The 20249-nt window shown below is 41.7% G+C and overlaps 1 protein-coding gene across 1 annotated transcript in view; it reads left to right on the top strand.

The window, feature by feature from the left end:
* Positions 1-20249, top strand: part of LOC133605878 (adhesion G protein-coupled receptor L3-like) — a 381662-nt gene that overhangs the window by 94001 nt on the left and 267412 nt on the right. The window contains exon 3 of the mRNA XM_061959234.1: positions 12821-12977. Coding sequence (XP_061815218.1) covers positions 12923-12977 — 55 coding nt within the window. The 5' untranslated portion in view covers positions 12821-12922. The remainder of the gene's footprint in view (positions 1-12820; positions 12978-20249) is intronic.

Genomic DNA, 20249 nt, shown 5'->3' with positions numbered 1-20249 from the left:
AGGCCACCGCCACCAGTCTTCCGGCGTGCTAAACCGCAACCTCCTGCACGGCCACCGCCACCAGTCCTTCGTCCTGCTAAGCCACAACCGCCAGCTAGGCCACCTCCAGCTGCACCTCGGCTAGCACCTGTTCCTGCACCTCGGCTGACACACCAAGCTTCGTCTCCTGTACCTCCACCACGCCAAGCTCCACCATGCCAAGTTCCAAGGATGGTTCCCACACCAGCGCCGGCTCCAAGGCTGGTTCCCACACCAGCGCCGGCTCCAAGGCTGGTTCCCACACCAGCGCCGGCTCCAAGGCTGGTTCCCACACCAGCACCGGCTCCAAGGCTGGTTCCCACACCAGCGCTGGCTCCAAGGCTGGTTCCCACACCAGCGCCGGCTCCAAGGCTGGTTCCCACACCAGCGCCGGCTCCAAGGCTGGTTCCCACACCAGCGCCGGCTCCAAGGCTGGTTCCCACACCAGCGCCGGCTCCACGGCTGGTTCCCACACCAGCGCCGGCTCCACGGCTGGTTCCCACACCAGCGCCGGCTCCACGGCTGGTACCAGAACCTGCACCTGCTCCACGGCTGGTACCAGAACCTGCACCTGCCTCCACGGCGACGACGTCTCCTCCTGCCTCCACGGCGACGACGTCTCCTCCTGCCTCCACGGCGACGACGTCTCCTCCTGCCTCCACGGCGACGACGTCTCCTCCTGCCTCCACGGCGACGACGGCTCCTCCTGCCTCCACGGCGACGTCGGCTCCTCCTGCCTCCACGGCGACGTCGGCTCCTCCTGCCTCCACGGCGACGTCGGCTCCTCCTGCCTCCACGGCGACGTCGGCTCCTCCTGCTTCCACGGCGACGTCTGCTCTCTCCTCGTCTTCGTCTCAGCGACCTCGAGTGGTCTGGCTGCGCAAGCGGCGCTCTCGGAGGTTTGTTTATGGACGCCAGTGGCGCAAACAGCAGCGACACCCGAGACGTAGTCGTAGAACTCTCCGGCTGCTGAACTTCTGGCGCCACTCACGCCCACCTTCTCGGCAGCCACGAATGTGGCCTTTCCGTGGTCGCCCGCCTCGCCTGCGGCAGCGGCGTTCCACTCGCCGCCGCCACCTGACTCTTCCCCGGTGGATTCGGGGACACGTGGCCTGGCGACCCACCACCAAATCCTCCCTCCACCCTCCCTTGACTCTCGAACTATTTCTTGTTTTTTGGGTTCTAGTTTTATTTAGTGTCAAGGGACATCTGGAATCTGTCCTTTAAGGGGGGGGTACTGTTACGATCCGCTGCACGGATCATAGTTTGTTTATGTTTCTTGTCACATATGTTTTCAGCACATTTGATTTTGTTTGTGTTCAGTTGCCATGTCAGCTGATTACTTTCACCTGCCTCTGGTTAGTGTTCGGGACGCGCACCTGTTGCCCGGGCACTAATCAGAGGGCTATTTAGTCTTTGCTCTGGCCTCACTCTGTCTGGCTTCGTAGTTTGTTCTCACACAACTGATGACGACGATTATTTACTGTTTTCTTGCTACTAGTTCTCACGCTAGGCTCTTTTGGTTTGCTAGTTCCCACGCTAGCCCTTTTGTTTATTCTTCATATTATTTATATTTAAAATAAATCATTTTTCCTACCTGCAAGCTGTGTCCGAAGCCGTCTGCATCCTTGGGAGAACCACACCCGCATCACTATGCGACCAAGTCGTCTCAAAGTAACTTTCAAGCGTGGCTTTCATCGAGGTGTAATGCTGTCTCTGTACATTGGTTAAATCATGACCGCGCAGGATGTCTGCTTCATTCCCCATGCAGTAGATCAGAGTGTTCACCTGGTTTGCTTCAGTGCTACGATGGAGGTTGCTGGCTAGCCGGAATCTCTCGAACCTGTGTATCCATCTTTCCCAGTCCTGAGGCTTTGTAAAGTTGAACGCTTCAGGTTGTTGTATGGAGAACGTAGCGCTCGGAGGAGCGTTAGCATTAGCCGCTAGCTGGGGAGGTTGTTGTTGCCGCGCTGCCGGTACAGCCGCTGCGTTGCCGCCTTCGGACATCTCGTCTCTCACTGACGTTATAGAACTCTCCTTTCAGCTCCAAAAGTTGCTCTTATTACCGCTGCCAAACTTCTAACACCACGTCGTGGTATGGGTTGTAGTGATGTTTTGGGTCGCATGTTTGCGTAGTCGTTTCCCCAAGATGTAGAAGGACGTCAAAAAGCAGCGTGCTGGTAAGATGCGGATTTGTTCTCAAGGCAAAAGACAAAAATCAAACCAGCGTACCGCTGGGAACATATAAGATGCTCGAGGCTAGCTTTAGCTTAGCATAGTAATGCAGAGAACATGGGAATCAAGAAATTATAAAAACTAGAGAATAGCGTAACGCCAAACAAACGGTGGCTGGTGCCAGGCAGTGTAAACGGTGAGGCAGATATAAATACAGTTGTATCTCTCTGATTAGTGATGAGGAGCAGGTAAGCGTCCTGACCACTAACCGAAGACAGGTGCAGAGAATTAGTGTCCATGGCAACAAAGGCAGTATAAGAACAGAAGTAAACACTTAACTAAAGAGATATGACCAAACTAAACCTGACAAGGGCATTTTTAAGGACATCCTGCAAACAAACTATTCAAAGATATTCTCTATGGGTAAATGGGATTTTTTTGGTGACACAGATCAGATTTTTTTTGACAGTCTAAACTCTCCAAAGGGCTTTAAATCTGATCTTTTCACATTAGATTCAAGCCACATCAGGACGTAGTCAAATACCACCTGATCTTTTCAAATGTGACTTCGCAGTGTGACCCGTAAGTGATTTTTTTCGTCGGTTTTGGGCGAGCTCCGTCACTGGTGTGCGGTAGTTGAATAGCGTATTGAGTAATGTCACATCAAAAGCTGGTTTGTTTCTGTGTTATTTCTGCATCGCTGTTCTGTATTAGCGCCATATACGGGGGATGATTCGGTAACTTGCTGCCTTTTTAAGTCGCATAAAATTTGCTACACTTGTATTGGTATTCTGCAATATTGCCTGTAAAAAACACTGTTTTTAGCCATGTGTCACTGTTCTGTATACAGTAAGTGGCACTGATCAATATGGAATAAAGGACAAAAACCTTCAGGCAGTTAAGCCACCTTTGGAAATATAAAATGACAGACGCCAGATGACTCAGGTGTTCCTTTCATACTTCTTCTAAAATGTCTTTTTTCCGCTTTTTTGTAGTACTGTTCTCTGCAAGCGGCACTGACATGTATAGAACAAACTTGATGTGTCATTTTACAGCTTTTGGAAGTAGTATAAAATACATAAAAGAGGTGGGCTTGTGTGTCAGGGTATTCCGTAAGGGTATTCTGCAATACTGTCTGTAAAAGCTGGTTTGTTTCCCTTTTTTAAAATTCTTTTTTTTACCAAGAGCTGTCTCTGCTCCGTGTCCAAATACAAAGAGAAGACTTTGGCAGCCCCCCTTTTCCTGAACTAATGGCAAAAAAAGCCCCCAATTTGCCCTGTCCTGCTTCATTGTGATATTCATTGCAATGAGTTTTTGGAGAGGTTCAAAACTTTGCGAAGGTCACTTAACGGAGTCTTTCATTTACATTATGCATGCAGATAGATCCACCGTGGAAATCTTAAAGCCTTTCCTGCTTACTTTTTAGACCTGAATTCCACTCTTATAACGCGGATCCTCGTTCCTCCACAAGATTGATTATTGACTGCGTTCTGAATGCCCCCTCGCTTCCTTGTTTTCAGCAAATAACATTACACAAGAGTGCAATTAGCATTTTGGACTGAGGTCCCAGTTTCTGATAATTCCACTCTAAAATGTGCTGTATTATAAGTGGACTTCCTAACACAGAAGATTACATATCCTACAGAGACCCTTTTTCTTTCCAGGCTAATCCCACAGCCCTTGTTTGCACCAATCCAAATCCTTTACTCCGAATCCATGTTGTGAATTTTTAATGGCTGCAGCTGTAACGCTGTAGTGCCTAATTCTGGCTGACATTTTTTTTCTCTTTGAGCACATAGCTCTGGAGTGTCAGGCAGCAAATGCGATTTTCAGTTTGGCTTAGCCAGCTCGTTCTTCAATGTTATGACAACGGTAATTAAATATAACGTCAATAAAAATAATGATTAACGTTTAATTTGTCGTTTATTTAATGAAAAGGTCCAATTTATACAATTGATTTGATTGTTAGATTTAGGACTTGTGCAAAATCTATCACTCAATCAATCAATCAATCAGCCAATCATCAATAATTTAGAATGGTACCTCAATTTATAACTTACAAGTATTTTGAGATACGAGTTATGAGCATCCTGCGCCGCTGGTAGTAATTGTCACCGCCCACAGCCAGAGATCGACACAACCCTGCCCTCCATCTACTGCAACTAAATATGTATGTATGTATGTATATATATATATATATATATATATATATATATATATATATATATATATATATATATATATATATATATTGTATATATATATATATTGTATATGTATTTGTAAATGTACATTTACCGGTATATGTAAATGCTGTATATATGTATAGAATTATATAGTTATAGTAATATATAGTTATATATATTACATACAGTATATAAATTAGTTTTACATTGAATAAATACATTTTTACTCATTATTTATTTAATCACGCTTTTCACTAATTATCTGTTTTTCTTTATTATTTTATTGTGTTATTCATATTAAAATGTTTGTTTGTTTTGTTGTATGTTTTTTGCTGTGTATATGCATACATACATACAGTATATATATATATATATATATATATATATATATATATATATATATATATATATGTATATGTGTATATATATATATATATATATATATATATATATATATAGGGCAGGGTGACGTGGGTATATAAAGCTCTCTGATTAGCAATCAGAAGCAGGTAAGCCTCCTAATTAGAGGCAGGTGAGATTAATTAGCCCTCCCAGCAACCACAGAGTAACCAAATGAAGGAGCGCCGAAAATAGAACTAAACAATAAATATAAGAATAAATACAAAACTTAAAACCTGAGACATGACCCGGGCAACGGATCATGACAGTTTAACGTTAAAAAGTTAAAGTACCAATGATTGTCACACACACATGAGGTGTGGCGAAATTATTGTCTGCATTTGACCCATCACCCTTGATCACCCCCTGGGAGGTGAGGGGAGCAGTGGGCAGCAGCGGTGGCCGCGCCCGGGCATAATTTTTGGTGATTTAACCCCCAATTCCAACCCTTGACGCTGAGCGCCAAGCAGGGATTTTTTTTTTACTCTGTAGACCAAAATCATAACTGCTCTCTTCATCGAAGACGTCCAGCACAAATTTAAGAACACACATTAAGGTGAATTGAGTTCAGGAAAAGTTTTATTACACCTGACCATTACCAACTTTCCAAAACAACCCACAAGTCATCAGGTTTTTTTTTTGTCAAGATACAGATAAATGTTTTTTTTTTACTGTAGTTAAAGAAAATGAATAACATTATAGGGCTGGGCCAAATAAAAGGCAAACTAAATAAATACATACAGTGGGGTGCAGGGACCCCTAGAGGTAGTTGTAGGGTGTCCCCAGTTAAATGACAGATAGTTAATAGTAATGAACCCTTATTAGGTCCATATGTACACTCTTAGTTACATTAACATTGATCTTATACATGTGGGCCCATATATATATAAATGCAGTTAAATGGGGGTCTGTAGCCTAATGGGGTCATATATATATATAGATAGCTTTGATGAAGCAAGATGCTTTTGCCGAGTAGCTCGTAGTGCAGCTTGCTCCAATTCTCTGAGATAGCTTCTCCTTTGGCTTAGCTACTTTTAATCGAGAGTAACTTGTAGCTTAGCTTACTACATTTTCCAACTTGATAATCCATTTAGCGTGGCAAATATACAGTATATTCTGCAAATATGAAGAATATACCCTGATTATCATTAATAATTTAGCGCTCGCAATGTGATTCATCAAGACTGAAACTGTTCTGCAGCTGCTGTTTTGTGTCTATATTTAGCACGTTAGAAAGAAATGTGTGTTCGAACGGGCAGTTGCGCACAAATGGCTTGGAGAAAGGGGGCGATCGACCTGCAAAGAGAGACTCGAGAGAGAATCCTGCGTCCTACGTGCGTATGTGTGTCACCATATATTGACAGTCATACAAAAAATATTAGCTATGTTGTCTTTTCGCATACATAATTCAATTGATTTGTTTTGTGTCTGCTGGCATTTTTTTAAAATTTCAAATAGTAGATCTCCAATATGAAAAAACGTCTTGCAAAATACATTGTCGTGCATTGTTACATGAGACTTAGACATAGACAAACTTTATTGATCCACAAGGGAAATTGTTCCACAAAGTAGCTCAGTTACAAAGGACGGCAAGGATAAGGATGGAAAGGATCGTGCACACAAGGGCACAAAAAGAGGGTGAAAACAAAAGGTATAATGTAGACCAAAAATGTACCATAGTAGAAATATAAAATACAGCATATATGTAATATTTACATATTATATATACAGTATATAATATATACTGATATATTATATTATATTGTTGTATAGCATATATAATATATACCCATCCATCCATCCATTTCCTACCGCTTGTCCCGTTTGGGGTCGCGAGGGGTGCTGGAGCCCATCTCAGCTGCATTCGGGCGGAAGGCGGCGTACACCCTGGACAAGTCGCCACCTCATCGCAGTATATAACAAATCCCAATTACCATGTACATTACATGTATTTTTTAGTCATTGCAGATGCACTATCACAACAGTAGCACCTTTCAGAGTGCACCTAAGTTTTGACATGCTAAAAATAGGTTCTGTTGTGGAAGTCACAATTCTATATCGCCCAAATGATGTACATTTTGAATTGTTGGAGCATATGAAGTCATGAATGTCAATTTATAGTTTGCACACGCTGTTTAGCGTGTGGTATTTGGATCTTAGTAGATAACACCCTTATTGTGGTTGGTTCCAGTAAATGTATCATTGACCAGTCGACAGCGGGATGATGAGGAAAAAAAATACTTTGTTGGTATTCAAGTAGAAAAGCGATCTATCACGGAGTGTTTGAGGTCTTTGGTAAGATCAAGTACCTCGAGACTTTCTTTTTTTCCAGCCCTGAGAACATTTGCCTCGACAAGAGAGGAGAATATTGCTCTCTTTGTTCGCAGGCATCCCCCAGGAGGATGTTTGCCCACACCAATCAAACTCTATTCTGAGGACCCGTGGACCCTGACACTGCTTCCTTCAACTCGCGTGCTTAGCCAAAGGGGGTGGGTGGTGGGGGACCCCTGAGTGTGGTCAAGGATTAGCAACCACGAAAGCCTCAGAAATTGCTAGCAGGATTTTAATGCACGAACCTGCAATTTACTAACTTATTATTTACTTTGGAGTGCAGAAATCATCCCATTAGCTTGTAGGGATGTAACGCTACCAAAATCTCTCGATACGATGTTATTACGGTATTAAGTCCACAGTACGGTATTATTGTGGTATCTGTCTCCAAAAAAACTTGGTAAAAATGTTAGTGTGTAAAACGAATTAGCAGGAATGTTTAGGATTAAACACACTTACTGTAATTGAACGCAAACATAATGCGAAAATGTTCTAATCATATTTGTTACTACAAACAAGTATTACTAAGTGCAAATAGTTGTGCAGGAACATCTACTGTTTCAAACAAATATCTAAACAAACTTACTGTTGAGTGTCTTTAAAGTGACAATGTAAACAGCCAATATAACAATTGTCAAGTCAAACAATAATGTTCACTTTAGTGTCTTTCAGCTTTTACTTAATGAGAAGCAGTGTTCTCCACTGTGAAAATGTGGTTTCTGAAAAACGTAATGGATGTTTAGGTTTGATGGCTTCAAGTATCTTTTCTGGGTGATGGTTTATGAATGGGTGACTTGTCCAGGGTGTACCCTGCCTTCCATGCGTGCGCAGCTGGATAGGCTCCAGCCCCCCTCGCGACATCGAAAGAGACGAGCTGTGGATATTAGAAAAACGGATTGAAGATTTATCAAGTAGCTTTTCGGTTTACTCGTATTTACCATGTTGACCAGTATTTTTTTGGTGATTACTTCCGTGCGCTGCAACATGACAGGCTGGCTCTGTGATCACGTTGGAAATGCTCCAGACAAAAACGGTCCACTTTGCTTTGCAGAATGCAGACTTTCTTACCACCGCCAATGAGATTATGTTCTCGCCAGCGTTTGTTTGTGTGTTTGTTAGCAACATCATTTAAAGGAGCCATATGTAAAAATATGGCCAGAAATGGTACTGCATTCACGGTCAAAAATCTGTAGTCCCCTCCCCCTCTCCCTGACTGAGGTTGCCAGATGCGCAGCCGGATCCAACTCGATCGACTGGGCTACTCCAAGGAACATCAAACTTCCACTGCCTCTTACTAGGGGTTGAGGTGCTGGGACCACAATATATGAATAGACAAACGTTTTGTCAATAACAAATCTCTAACCAACACATTTTACACAGCAATTAGGCTATTTTCAGGAAGAAGTATGTCATGCCTGCGTACAATATCACAACAAATGGCAATCATATGGTTATTGTCAGTACTATCAGAAAACAAAGACTAAAACGAATTACAAACAATGCTAGCAATGGTTATACTAGTGAAAATAGGTAGAGCCGTCTAATGTATGCCCAAAACTAAAGAGATGACATTTTACCAAGGTATGCCTATAGGCTAATGTTTCAGATTTCCATATAACTTGGTACATGTAGTCCACAATATGCAAACACGAATGAGGAATTCTTTTATCATGTAATTTGACTGTCTCCATATGTTTCACATTGCCATGACAGCCATGCTAATGTTGGAACCCATTTTCTCAGCATATTGAGAACGAAATAGGCACTGACACTACCCATTACAGCGTAGGTTTTATATGTTGAAAATATATTTTGCCCTGTCAGTTGGATTACACATCGACATACAGGCTAACGGGAATATATTTCCCCCGTTAGCCTGGATGTCGATGTGTCATTGACTGGGCTAGCATGCTAGCTAGCTTTGTTAGATAAGATCAAAGACTCTATTGGACAGTATAGTTTACATACGGAATGTCCATTTCCATTTTCTACAAGTAATAAGAAAACGTAAATGCCTTACTTACCTATCAAGGAGGAAATTAGCAAGTTTGGCGTCGGATGAAAAAATCGTCTCCACCTTCAATCGTCTCCATCTTTCAAAGGCATCCCCGGTACAAATCCTGGTTTTGTTCCTGGCTTTGTCATGAATAAGTTGAGAATCGTAACGACGCCTTTTAGATTTACTAAGGTCTGACATGTTGAGTAACTTTACCAGTGGCAGTAGCTAGACAAAGATGGCGGTGCGTAACTGGCAGCCTGGATGGACCACACTCACGTACTTTGTAATTGGTCAAATGGTGGAGGGCGGGACATCGAAATGAAAACAATGACAAGATTTCGGGGCTGTAAATTTAATTTTGAAATGAGCATATCCCGGCTGAACTACTGTTCTCAGTTATAGAGGTATTCGAAAATAACATGATTTATTAAGGCCTTTTGACATATCAGGGCCATTTAATGATGACTTGACATTAAATTATTACATATGGCTCCTTTAAGTATTTATGGATAGATTTTCATGACATTTTCAGTAAATGTCAAAAAAAACAATCCTCTTACCAACTACGATTACGAACTCACTTCACTCCCTGCTTATGGCGTCCACGCTGTGCAGAGGATTCTGTGAGATGTAGTTTATTTTCAGACTTGGCCAACACTAAAGAGCCAACAAAAACTGCACTAATCAAAGTTTTGTTTGATACCGTCACACGTCACGGCATTATTGTGAAGACTTTCAAACCCAAATACTGTGGGATCTTCAAGACTGTTACACCCTTATTGGTTAGGTCTTATCCATCATTAGGAGGACACTGTAGACCCGCCAACATGATAAATAAATTGTCAAAAAGTCGTCAAATATCCCATCTGCTGCTCCTGTAAAAGCTGTTTTGTTTCCTGCAAAGAACCTAGGTGTGGACGCTATGATGCAGTTTTTTTTAAGAAGGTTTTATTCGATTTTGTACACTTGGCACGGCATCGAGTAATGATATTGAAATGCGATGCACTGGTGGGATCAGCGTTATTGACACTGGCATTTGATTCAGACGCTGAGCTGAAATTGATGTTGTTTGTGCATTTTTATCCCCTCTTCCTTCTCCTTCTCCTCCCATCTGACCGGGAATGAAGTAGAAAATTATGCATGTGCAGTTAGTTACGAGGAAATTGAGAGCTGAAGTCGAAAATACAAATAAAACAAGCTGGCAAACAAACACCAGAGGCTGGCAAATGATAGCAGTCGTTAGCTATGTGGGCGTTGCCTGGATTGAGGTTCATGTGCCATATGCTGGACAACACAACAAAGTAAAACGCTAGGAAAAAATCCTCTCTGCTGTTTTAAAGGACCTACCGCAAATATGTTGGTCAAAGATCCTCTATTGGGCAGGTGTGCTCTGAATTACACCCTGGCTGAGGTCATGCGTATCCATCATAACAGTGACCTTGCCAATATTCCTGATATGTGTTGTAGAAAAGTGCAGATGTCAGCACAAACCCAAAGGAAAATATATTGATGCACTTGAGGCTGTAATTGCTGCCAAAGGTGCATCGACAAAGCATTGAGCAAAAGCTGTGCATACATGTGATATTTTTGTTTTTAATAAATTTGTCATTTAAAAAAAACAAAAAAAAACAACAACTTTTCACACTGTCATTATGGGCTGTTGTGTTTAGAATTTTGAGGACAACAATAAATGTATTCTATTTTGGAAATGGTTGTAACATAACAAAATGTGTACAAAGTGAAGCGCTTTGAATACTTTCCGGATGCACTGTATATATATATATATATATATATATATATATATATATATATATATATATATATATATATATATATATACACATCCCGTCTCTGATATCGCTGTTTTGCCACAGGGGCTGTAATCAGCGCGTTTAGTCACCCGCTGTCCGCTAATGTGCTTCCTTTTAGCTTGTGTCCAGAATCAAGCCTGGCTGTAATGACTTGTTTGTAGGGCCGAGTGCCAATTGCTTCTGGTGGCTGATTAATGGCCAACTGTTGTCATGGCAACTTACCTTCGCCATGCATAGTTGTTGTACTTTGAAAAAACAGCAGAGCGCTGCTGTCACACTGATGATCTTTGACAAGTTGTGGGTCCTTAAAACAGCTGCCACATTGAATAAACGAAGCCACACGACCCATTTTGGGCCCTGAATTGTAATTTGGAAATCATCACCTTAACACATAGCTGCTCCTTATTTTATGTCTGAAATTGTTATATTTCATGCCGTAACAACTACATGTTATGTATATTGGTTTTAATATATCATATATTTTATTGCATTTTCAAATTGTGGAGTATATTTGATGCAGAAATCTCTTAAAATAAGGCAGTGTCATAGTCCTGGTTAGGGCACAGTGACTTGCATGTACATTTGCAATTGTTGTTATATTTAAATATGAAAAGTGTATGTAAAAAAAAAAGTATGTCTAATATTGTTTTGATATATTTATTTCATTTAATGTGCATTTGTGCAGAAAGATGATCTTTAACGATTAGGTCGTCTGTGATTCACTCGCAGTAGCAGGCGTAATCTGCTGTAATCTCTGCAAAACGATACGATTGGTAACACTGACATTTAACCCTTTTATCTTTTTAATCCTCCACCCCCAAAATCCCAGATTAGTATAATCAGATTGTTTGTGTTGGAGATAATAAATAGACAGCTTTATTATGAGGAAACATGTCAAAGACGGGGATATTATTGCTCTACTGTATATTGTTTGTCATCATTTTAGATAAGATGCAAAGACGTTTTATTTTGACGCTGTTTCAGCACACCAAATATCACTGAATCAATGAAATATGATACATTATATGATGTGTAAAAACAATATTCTCGGACAAAGAAATACTGTGTATTGCAAAGGTGTTTTATTTGTGAATGTGTCTGTTTGATTTTAAAAAAAATATCTAAATACCATACCATACCAACTTTATTTATAAAGCCCTTATGAAACAACCACAGTTGAAAAACAAAGGGCTGTACACCACAAAGAAATACAGGCAAAGGACAGACTAAAATATATAATTTAAAACAGAGATAAAATACACACATATGTATACACGCACTTACAAAGAGCAGATAAAAATGATCTTAAGAGCAATTTGTTAGATAAAAAGGCAGTTAAAAACAGTTAAAATAGTAAATAGTAAAGACTACATATGATTTAAAAAACTCACAACAAAAATGAAATATCTAATTATACATAAAAAAGTTAATACTGATTTGTAATTATTTCACTATTATAAAATTATAAATTATACAACATATTTGAAGACTTAGAAGTATGAAGATGCCGGAGCATTGATACAACAATAGCACAATGAACTTGATGCTTCGTGTTAAACCGATGGACACACACCCACACAAACACACACACACACACACTAAAAAGTGAGGTAATGTTGCTGGCTTGTGAACACTGCCTGAGACGATGGGCGTGGTTTATAGTAAACATGCAGTTGAGCTGCCTCACATATTATGAATATTAATCAACACTAGTAGAGTTTGATTGATGAGCACTCACTACAACATAATTAAAACTCAGATCATCCTTTCCTTTTCAGGTTTGGGGGTGTGAGGGTGTCTTGAGTGTGACTGATAGCGTAGAGAGCTCGTCAAAGATCCTCTATATGTCAGGATCGCTGCTGTGCATACATTTAACGTACGTTTATGTCTTTTTTTTCCAGGAGGAATCTGACATAAGCGAATAGTTGTAATCTGTCTGCTACCAGACCTCAGTGCTGACCTCCACCGTGACCTTTAGCAGCGGGCGGTAAGAGGAGGAGGCCATGTGGACCGCACGCCTGCTAGTCCTCGCCAGCCTCTTTGCCCCGGCCACTATGGGTAAGTCTTTATTGAATTACTCTTTAGTAACTGTAATTATTATAAGGGAATGTAGTTGATGTGCTACTTGAAAATAACTTAAAAAAAAAAAAAATCTGGCATAAGAAATTGAATAATGTTTTATGAGAGCAGAGTGTCTGTGTGTGCCTTTAAAGAGGAATAACACTTTTTTGGAATTGTGCCTATCATTCTTAATTCTTATGTGAGACAAGAACACACGTCTTTCTCTTTACTGTAAATTCTAAATCTTGAAAAACTGCTAGTTCAAGGCGGCTAACAATGTAGCTAATCGGTTTCATTTATTCTGCCTATACAGCACTCAAAAAAACATGTAAAAATCGCCAAAAACGCTCCCATTTACATGCCGTGACCTGGATATTAACTAAGCGACAGTTTCATTGTTATTGTAAGAGCTAACACAGAGGAACTACTTTTATAGCATTGCCTTGCTCAAACTGCTCCTCTGACCGCGAGCGAATAGCCAGCTGCTAGCTAGCTTGAGCTGCTAATAAACCGCCATAAAATCAAAAAGAAGCTTGATCCGTTTCTGCTTCAGCTGTATTGTTTTTGATAATTCTAGGTTATATTCTCACCTGTATAGTAGAAGTTTGTGGCACCAAGTCGGGATGTTGGTCCACTTTGAAAATCCACACATTACCAACTTGACACTATATGGTTTGTCATTCAAAAAAAAACATCCATCCAACCATTTATCTATTTTCTACCGCTTGTCCCACATCTAATGGACAACAGAAAGAAACCATGTTGTCTCCACAAAACAAAAACATACACAACTCGCTGTGTTTTTGACGCTGTCTCGTTGACTTACAACCATATCATAAGTAGTGTGCCACGTGACATCAAACGTATCGGTGTTGTATGGTGGTGTAACGTGCGTGAAAGTAAGTAAGTTACCCGTTACCAGTAAAAGTTATAGCCTTAGTAATGCCATTATTATATAACAGCGTTATGCTTACCACTGCCTGGGAATCGATACCGGTACGCAACGGTTCCATTTTTCAGTACTTTTGTGTGTTCAATTGTGTTAATAAACGTTAATTGTTTAAAAAAAAATGTATTCAACACTGAGCATTGCTGTCCTGTTATCTTGTTTTCTTACACTTCTGTGTCTCATTTGCAAGTACTATACTGTACTGTATTAAATAGTAGACTTTACATGTAGTTGTAATTCCAAGACATTCGATGGCAGTAGTTTTCTAGACTACGGCGTGTTTGTCATATGCTGGCATGTTGCGAAGTATTTGCGATTCCAAAGATGAGGAGGACCTCGGGTAGCGTGCTGGTAAGAAGATTTCATTACTTCAATACACAAGGCAATGCAACACAAACGGGTGCTAGCTTAGCGTAGCATGAAAATAAAGTGAAAACATAGGTAGCAAGAAACAAACAAAACCAACAAACAAACAGTCTTCTGTCGCGTACAGCGAACAATGGACCAGCAACTAAGACAGGGAAAACACCAGGATATAAAGGGGAGTGATTAGGGGCGGAAACAGGTGAGGACGCTAATCAATAACATAAAGCAGGTGTGGCTAATCAGCCACTAGCAACAAGAAAACGGAACCAAGGGAGCATTGAAAACCGTAACTGGCCACTAAACTCAGGAGAATAATCCATAGACTCTAACATGGTGTGACAAATCATAACAGTACCCCCCTTCAAGGGATGGATTCCAGACTTCCCAAACCTGAACACAATAAACAAAAGTCCACAATCACGGGAGGACGGTGGGAGGAGTGGGTGCGGGTTGCCAGACTAAGTGTCCTCAAATCCGTCTGGGACGAGTTGGATGGCGGTGGCGAGCTGAAAGCTGCTGCAGCTGGCGAGGTGGGCGTTCATGCACCAGCCACCTCTTTGGCCGACAAGAAAGCGGACATGAGCGGCGCCAGAACCTCTGCAGCCGACGAGTCCTGCGCCCAAGTCCTGGGCGTTGCTGCTGTTGGCGCGGAGGTCGTCCATGAATTGGCCACATTATTGGCCGACGAGGGGGCCGCGTGCGGGTGCCTGATGCCCGGTTGTGTGGCAGGAAAGCTGGAGCAGACTCCAGGACAAGAGGTGACGATGAGCCCGCCGGAGACGATGATGGCGGTGTCGTGGAACGACCCGCCGGAGACGTGTCCAGAGCTGGAGCAGCAGGCGGCGAGGCTGGAGACATGTCCAGAGCTGGAGCAGCAGGCGGCTGGGCTGGATACGTGTCCGGAGCTGGAGCAGCAGGCGGATGGGCTGTCGGTGTCTGCAGCCACCGGCCCACTCAGGTTGCCGGTGGCGTCTGCAGGCCCACTACTGAAACAGATAGTTCCTCCATCTCCCGCTCCCTCAGCACCTTCTGGTACCAGTCGTCCATCCATCCCGCGCTGTACTTCTCTGGAAGGTCATGAATTGGTGTGTGCAGCTGGAAGGGAGTCTACACAGCATGACGTCAGAGCGCGCCGCTGCGCGTGACCGTCTCTTCCGCGCCCGTTTCCTTGCGAGTATTGTCGGCGGTGTGACGTCACAAGGCTCCGACAAATCCAAACGATGGATGGGGGCCAAAGCAGGGCAAACAAACGGCAAATGTGCATCTATGGCTGGAGGAGCGAAGCAGAAGCAGCTGTCTGGGTCCGGCGAAGAAGAGAGGCGTGCGGGAAGAGCGCTGTGCACTATTTCAGGGTGCGTTGAGAGCGGGCAAGGTAGAGGCTCTCAGCCTCCGCAACCCTTGTCATGAGCCACCCCCACACCGTCAGGGAGATTTTCCTCAAGTTCCTCTTCCTCTAACTCCTCTTCCTCCGAAGACAACCAAGATGAGAGGGAGTCAGCCTTCATCTCCCTCCACAGCCCTCCCCTGTTCTTCCTTGAAAGAAACACTCCGCCAGGCGGGCGTAATCCATACCTGCCAACTACTCCGGTTTTCCCGTAATTAGTACGGTTTTCATCAACCTATTCCGGGTTACGGTTGCAGTGATTAAAAAATACGGTTTTTCATTAATTAAAAAAAAAAAAGGGGGAAAACTACGCGAATTGCACCTTGTGCAGACAATATTTTTCGATCGGACACGGAGGAATTAGCGATGTAAAAGACCACGTTGGGACAAAAAAACACAAGTCTAATGCCGTTGCTAGCGATACAAGTGGAAAACTTTCAACGTTTTTCGTCGCCCAAACAGATTCTTTGGATGTGATAAATGCCGAAGTTTTATTTACGGAGGCAATAATTGAGCATGGACTTCCAATCGCACTGGCTGATCACATGGGACAGTTAAATGTTTGTAATGCAACTTTTAAAAATCATTACGCGGTGATCGCGGTCCCAAAAATAAACTTTTCTTGCATGATAATGTCCAGAAAAACTCACTTTATATTACTATAGAGTCCTTTTAACGAATGAGTTTGATGGTTTATCACAAACCTTAAATGAAAGAAGTCCTTTGTTCTCCTGCACCATGCATGCACTTTGGCCTTGCTTCGTGTTTGGTGCGCAGTCCTGTAGGCTGTATTTCACAGCACGTCTTTGACAACTTGAAGTGGCATAAAACATTTAAAACAAAGGGGTTATAGGAACAATCACTTTCAGTGTTTTATGCCACTTCAAGTTGTCAAAGACGGTATGCTGGTGCCCGACTGCCACAAGTGGAACAAACATTTGAAACAAAGGGGTTATAGGAACAATCACTTTCAGTGTTTTATGCCACTTCAAGTAAACTTATCATAAAGTTACCATATCATTTTTGCAGTATGATCAATCTGATAGAATACATTTGGATTTTAGCCACAAAAAGGTAATGACACCAATGTTATCTATTGGAATTGTTTAGTACTGTTATACTGTTAAAAGTGTTTATACTATTTATGCTTTCAAGTCCAAGTTGAAGAAATCTTGTTAAATGTTGACAGCATAACTACCAAAATACAGAAGTATGTCCTTAATATTTTTGCAGTGCTATTTCTGTTGAAAAGTTAAAATGATTACATTAGAGATGTGATGTGCCACTTTTCAAGTGTCTGATGGCTTAAATTAATTTTCATTAATTTTTCATATTTTGAATTCTTTTGAAAGGCTTACAAAAAAACGACATTTGAATTGTAATTCATGCTATTGACAGGACTATTAATTTTAATGAAGTTAGCTTACCATGTTTACAGTATGATAATTGTGATAGAAATGTGAATTTTAGGCACAGAATATTTTTTACAATTGAACAAGGCAGTAGATTATACAAGCTTGGACAGAAAGTTAATAATGACACCAATTTTTTTTTAATGGAATTGTTTAGTACTGTTTTACCATTTGTTTACTGTAAAAAGTATTTATACTGTTTATACTTTCAATTAACAAATTGAAGTCTTGTGAAATGTTGACAGGATAACTGGCATTAACTGTCAAAATAATTTCAAACTATTGAAGTTAGCTTACAGAATAAACATGTCAATCAACCCATATGATTTTTGCTGTAATATTTTTGTTTTGAAAAGTCACTGTGACTGATAGAAAAGTGATGGTTTTAGCAACATTTTAACCTGTCTGAATGCTAATAATCATTTTGCGTCGGGGGGCGAAGCCCTGAACCCCCCACCAGGACTTTGTCCTGGACCTACCGGGGCCTGCGGCCCTTGGACCCTGGCTACTAGGTTTTTCTGATTTCAAAAGTTGGCAGGTATGGTAATCCTTCGTCTGACTCGCCTCGACCGGGTGGAGGGATGTGTGGGTCCTGGGCGTCGTGACGGCTGGCCAAAGCCGCTGAGGTCGGCTTCTACCCGCTTCTACACCTTGGGTGGACAAATTGGCGTTGTAGCTACACGGAACGGAGTAGACTGGGACCGCGTCGCCATCTGGCCCAACAATCCACTTTTTCAATCCAATCCAATCCACTTTATTTATATAGCACATTTAAACAACAAAATGTTTCCAAAGTGCTGCACAACAATATTAAACACAATTAAAAACAATATAAAATAAATGTGATTAAAAACAATTTCAAAGGGTAAAACCAATTAAAACAGTAAATAGAAAGCAAAAGCAAAATTTTAAAAACACAGAGGACAACAGAGGACCACACAACTCACGTAGTGTTAAAAGCCAGAGAATAAAAGTGGGTCTTAAGACGAGACTTAAAACACTCCACTGTGGGAGCAGTTCGAACATGGAGGGGCAGAGTGTTCCAGAGCTTAGGGCCGACCACAGAGAAGGCCCTGTCTCCCCTGGTTTTAAGTCTCGTCTTGGACACCACGAGCTGGAGCTGGCTCTCGGACCTCAGAGCGCGCGCAGGATTGTAAGTTTGGATGAGGTCCGAGATATACTGAGGTGCCAGTCCATGTAAAGCTTTAAAAACAAACAGCAAGGTTTTAAAATCAATTCTAAAATGAACAGGGAGCCAGTGCAAACTCTCAAGGATTGGGGTTATATGCTGGCGTCTCCTGGCCCCTGTTAAAAGTCGTGCTGCCGCATTCTGGACTAACTGCAACCGGGAGAGAGCTTTTTGGCTAATGCCAGCATAAAGTGCATTGCAGTAGTCCAGGCGACTTGAAATAAAAGCATGCACGACTTGTTCAAAAAGGTTAAAAGATAAAAACGCTTTTACCTTTGCTAAAAGACGAAGATGATAAAAACACGATTTTAAAACGCCATTGACTTGTTTGTCAAGTTTAAAATCGCTGTCTATAGTGACGCCAAGGCTGGTGACTTTGGGACGCACATAATTTTGCAATGGTCCCAAGTCAGTGAGGGCCGGACCAAACACTAAAATTTCCGTTTTTCCCTCATTCATTATTAAAAAATTCTGGGCTAACCAAGCCTTGACGTCGCATAGACAGTTGAGAAGGAGTGTCTATTTTTGACCCCCTCTGGCCAATAGCGCTTGCCCTCTGGTTCCATTTCCAGTAACTTTAGCCTGTTTTACTCCGAGAGTCCTTCAAACAAGAGGTCCTCCTCGAAATTGCTTGAATGTTGCTGGTCCATCTGTCGTGTGCTGGCACGTTGTGAAGTATTTACGATTCCAAAGATGCAGAGGACCTCAATATACAAGGCAATGTAACAGAAACTTGTGGTAGCTTAGCATAGCATGGAAGTAAACAAACTGTCGTCTGTAGCGTAAAGTGAACAATGGACCAACAACTAAGACAGGGAAAACAGTGATTAGGGGCAGTAACAGGTGAGGATGCTAATCAATCACAGAAAGCAGGTGTGGCTAATCAGCTACCTAGCAACAAAAAAACGAAACCAAGGGAGCATTGAAAAACATAACTGGCCACTAAACTAAGGGGAATAATCCACAGACTCTAACATGGTGTGACAAATTATAACAGTGTTGCCTCAGCCAGGAAGTTGTATTTGCCCTTAAAGTTGAATGTGCCAGTCTTGTCTTATGTAGAGGCCTGCGAAGAGTTTTTATTCTGCAAGCATTGTACTTATTACACACTTGCTGTTAGATTGTAACGTGCATCTTAGTTGTAGTTTCGGTTACCAAATTCGGAATTGTTGAAATCAGTAAAATGTAAAATCCCTAATGCTAATCTTTCGTCTATGGAAAATCCAATTAAAATTAGCATCGACGTAGCACATGCTAAAATGTGGAACCTTACTTTACTTTCGAGCGCCTTTTTCTTGCATTGTTGGCACGGATAATTGCCAACAATTTTCCAGCTGAGTCTTCTCCAACTTCTTGATTTACGGCCAAGTGCTTTAGCCAGTCTCATGCATCGGCACCCGGTAATACCGACGGACTTTGGTCAGTACCTAAAAAAAGTACCAGATTTGGTACCCATCCCTAGTCACAACTTTAGGTATGTATGGCAACCTTTGATCGCTGCTTAGTACAAATTGTCACAATTTCTTGAAAATGGCAGAAAATGTAAAAATGGATTGTCTAAACCCCAGTAAGGCAATAATGGAAATTAATTGTGTTTTTTCGGGGAGCTATAGACACTTCCTAATGTTCCTCGTATCTCGCTGCAGTTCGGTGTCGGATTCTCCAATGTTCATCCAATTATATCCATTATCCAATTCTTTTTTTGTTTGCTGAAGGAGCTGACCTTTGACCCCTAACTAATTGCAATAAAGCCAGCAAATCAGAATCTAAGCGTTTTGACCAAGAGGAGAAGAATGCAGATTTGGCCCATACACAATTTGAGATTTATGGTGTATTTTATTTAAAGAAACTTACTATAGTGTCCCGCTGGGATTTAATATTGATTTAAAAAACATTTTTAAGGACATACTGCTAGTCAAAGATCCTTTGTATGACAAAAGCACTGTTGTTTGTAAGGACCTACTGCAAG

This window comes from Nerophis lumbriciformis, linkage group LG05 (genome assembly GCF_033978685.3).
Source record: "Nerophis lumbriciformis linkage group LG05, RoL_Nlum_v2.1, whole genome shotgun sequence".
NCBI classification, from domain to species: Eukaryota; Metazoa; Chordata; class Actinopteri; order Syngnathiformes; family Syngnathidae; genus Nerophis; species Nerophis lumbriciformis.
The sequence above is the reverse complement of the archived record's forward strand: the minus strand, read 5'-3'. Positions and strand labels throughout refer to the sequence as shown.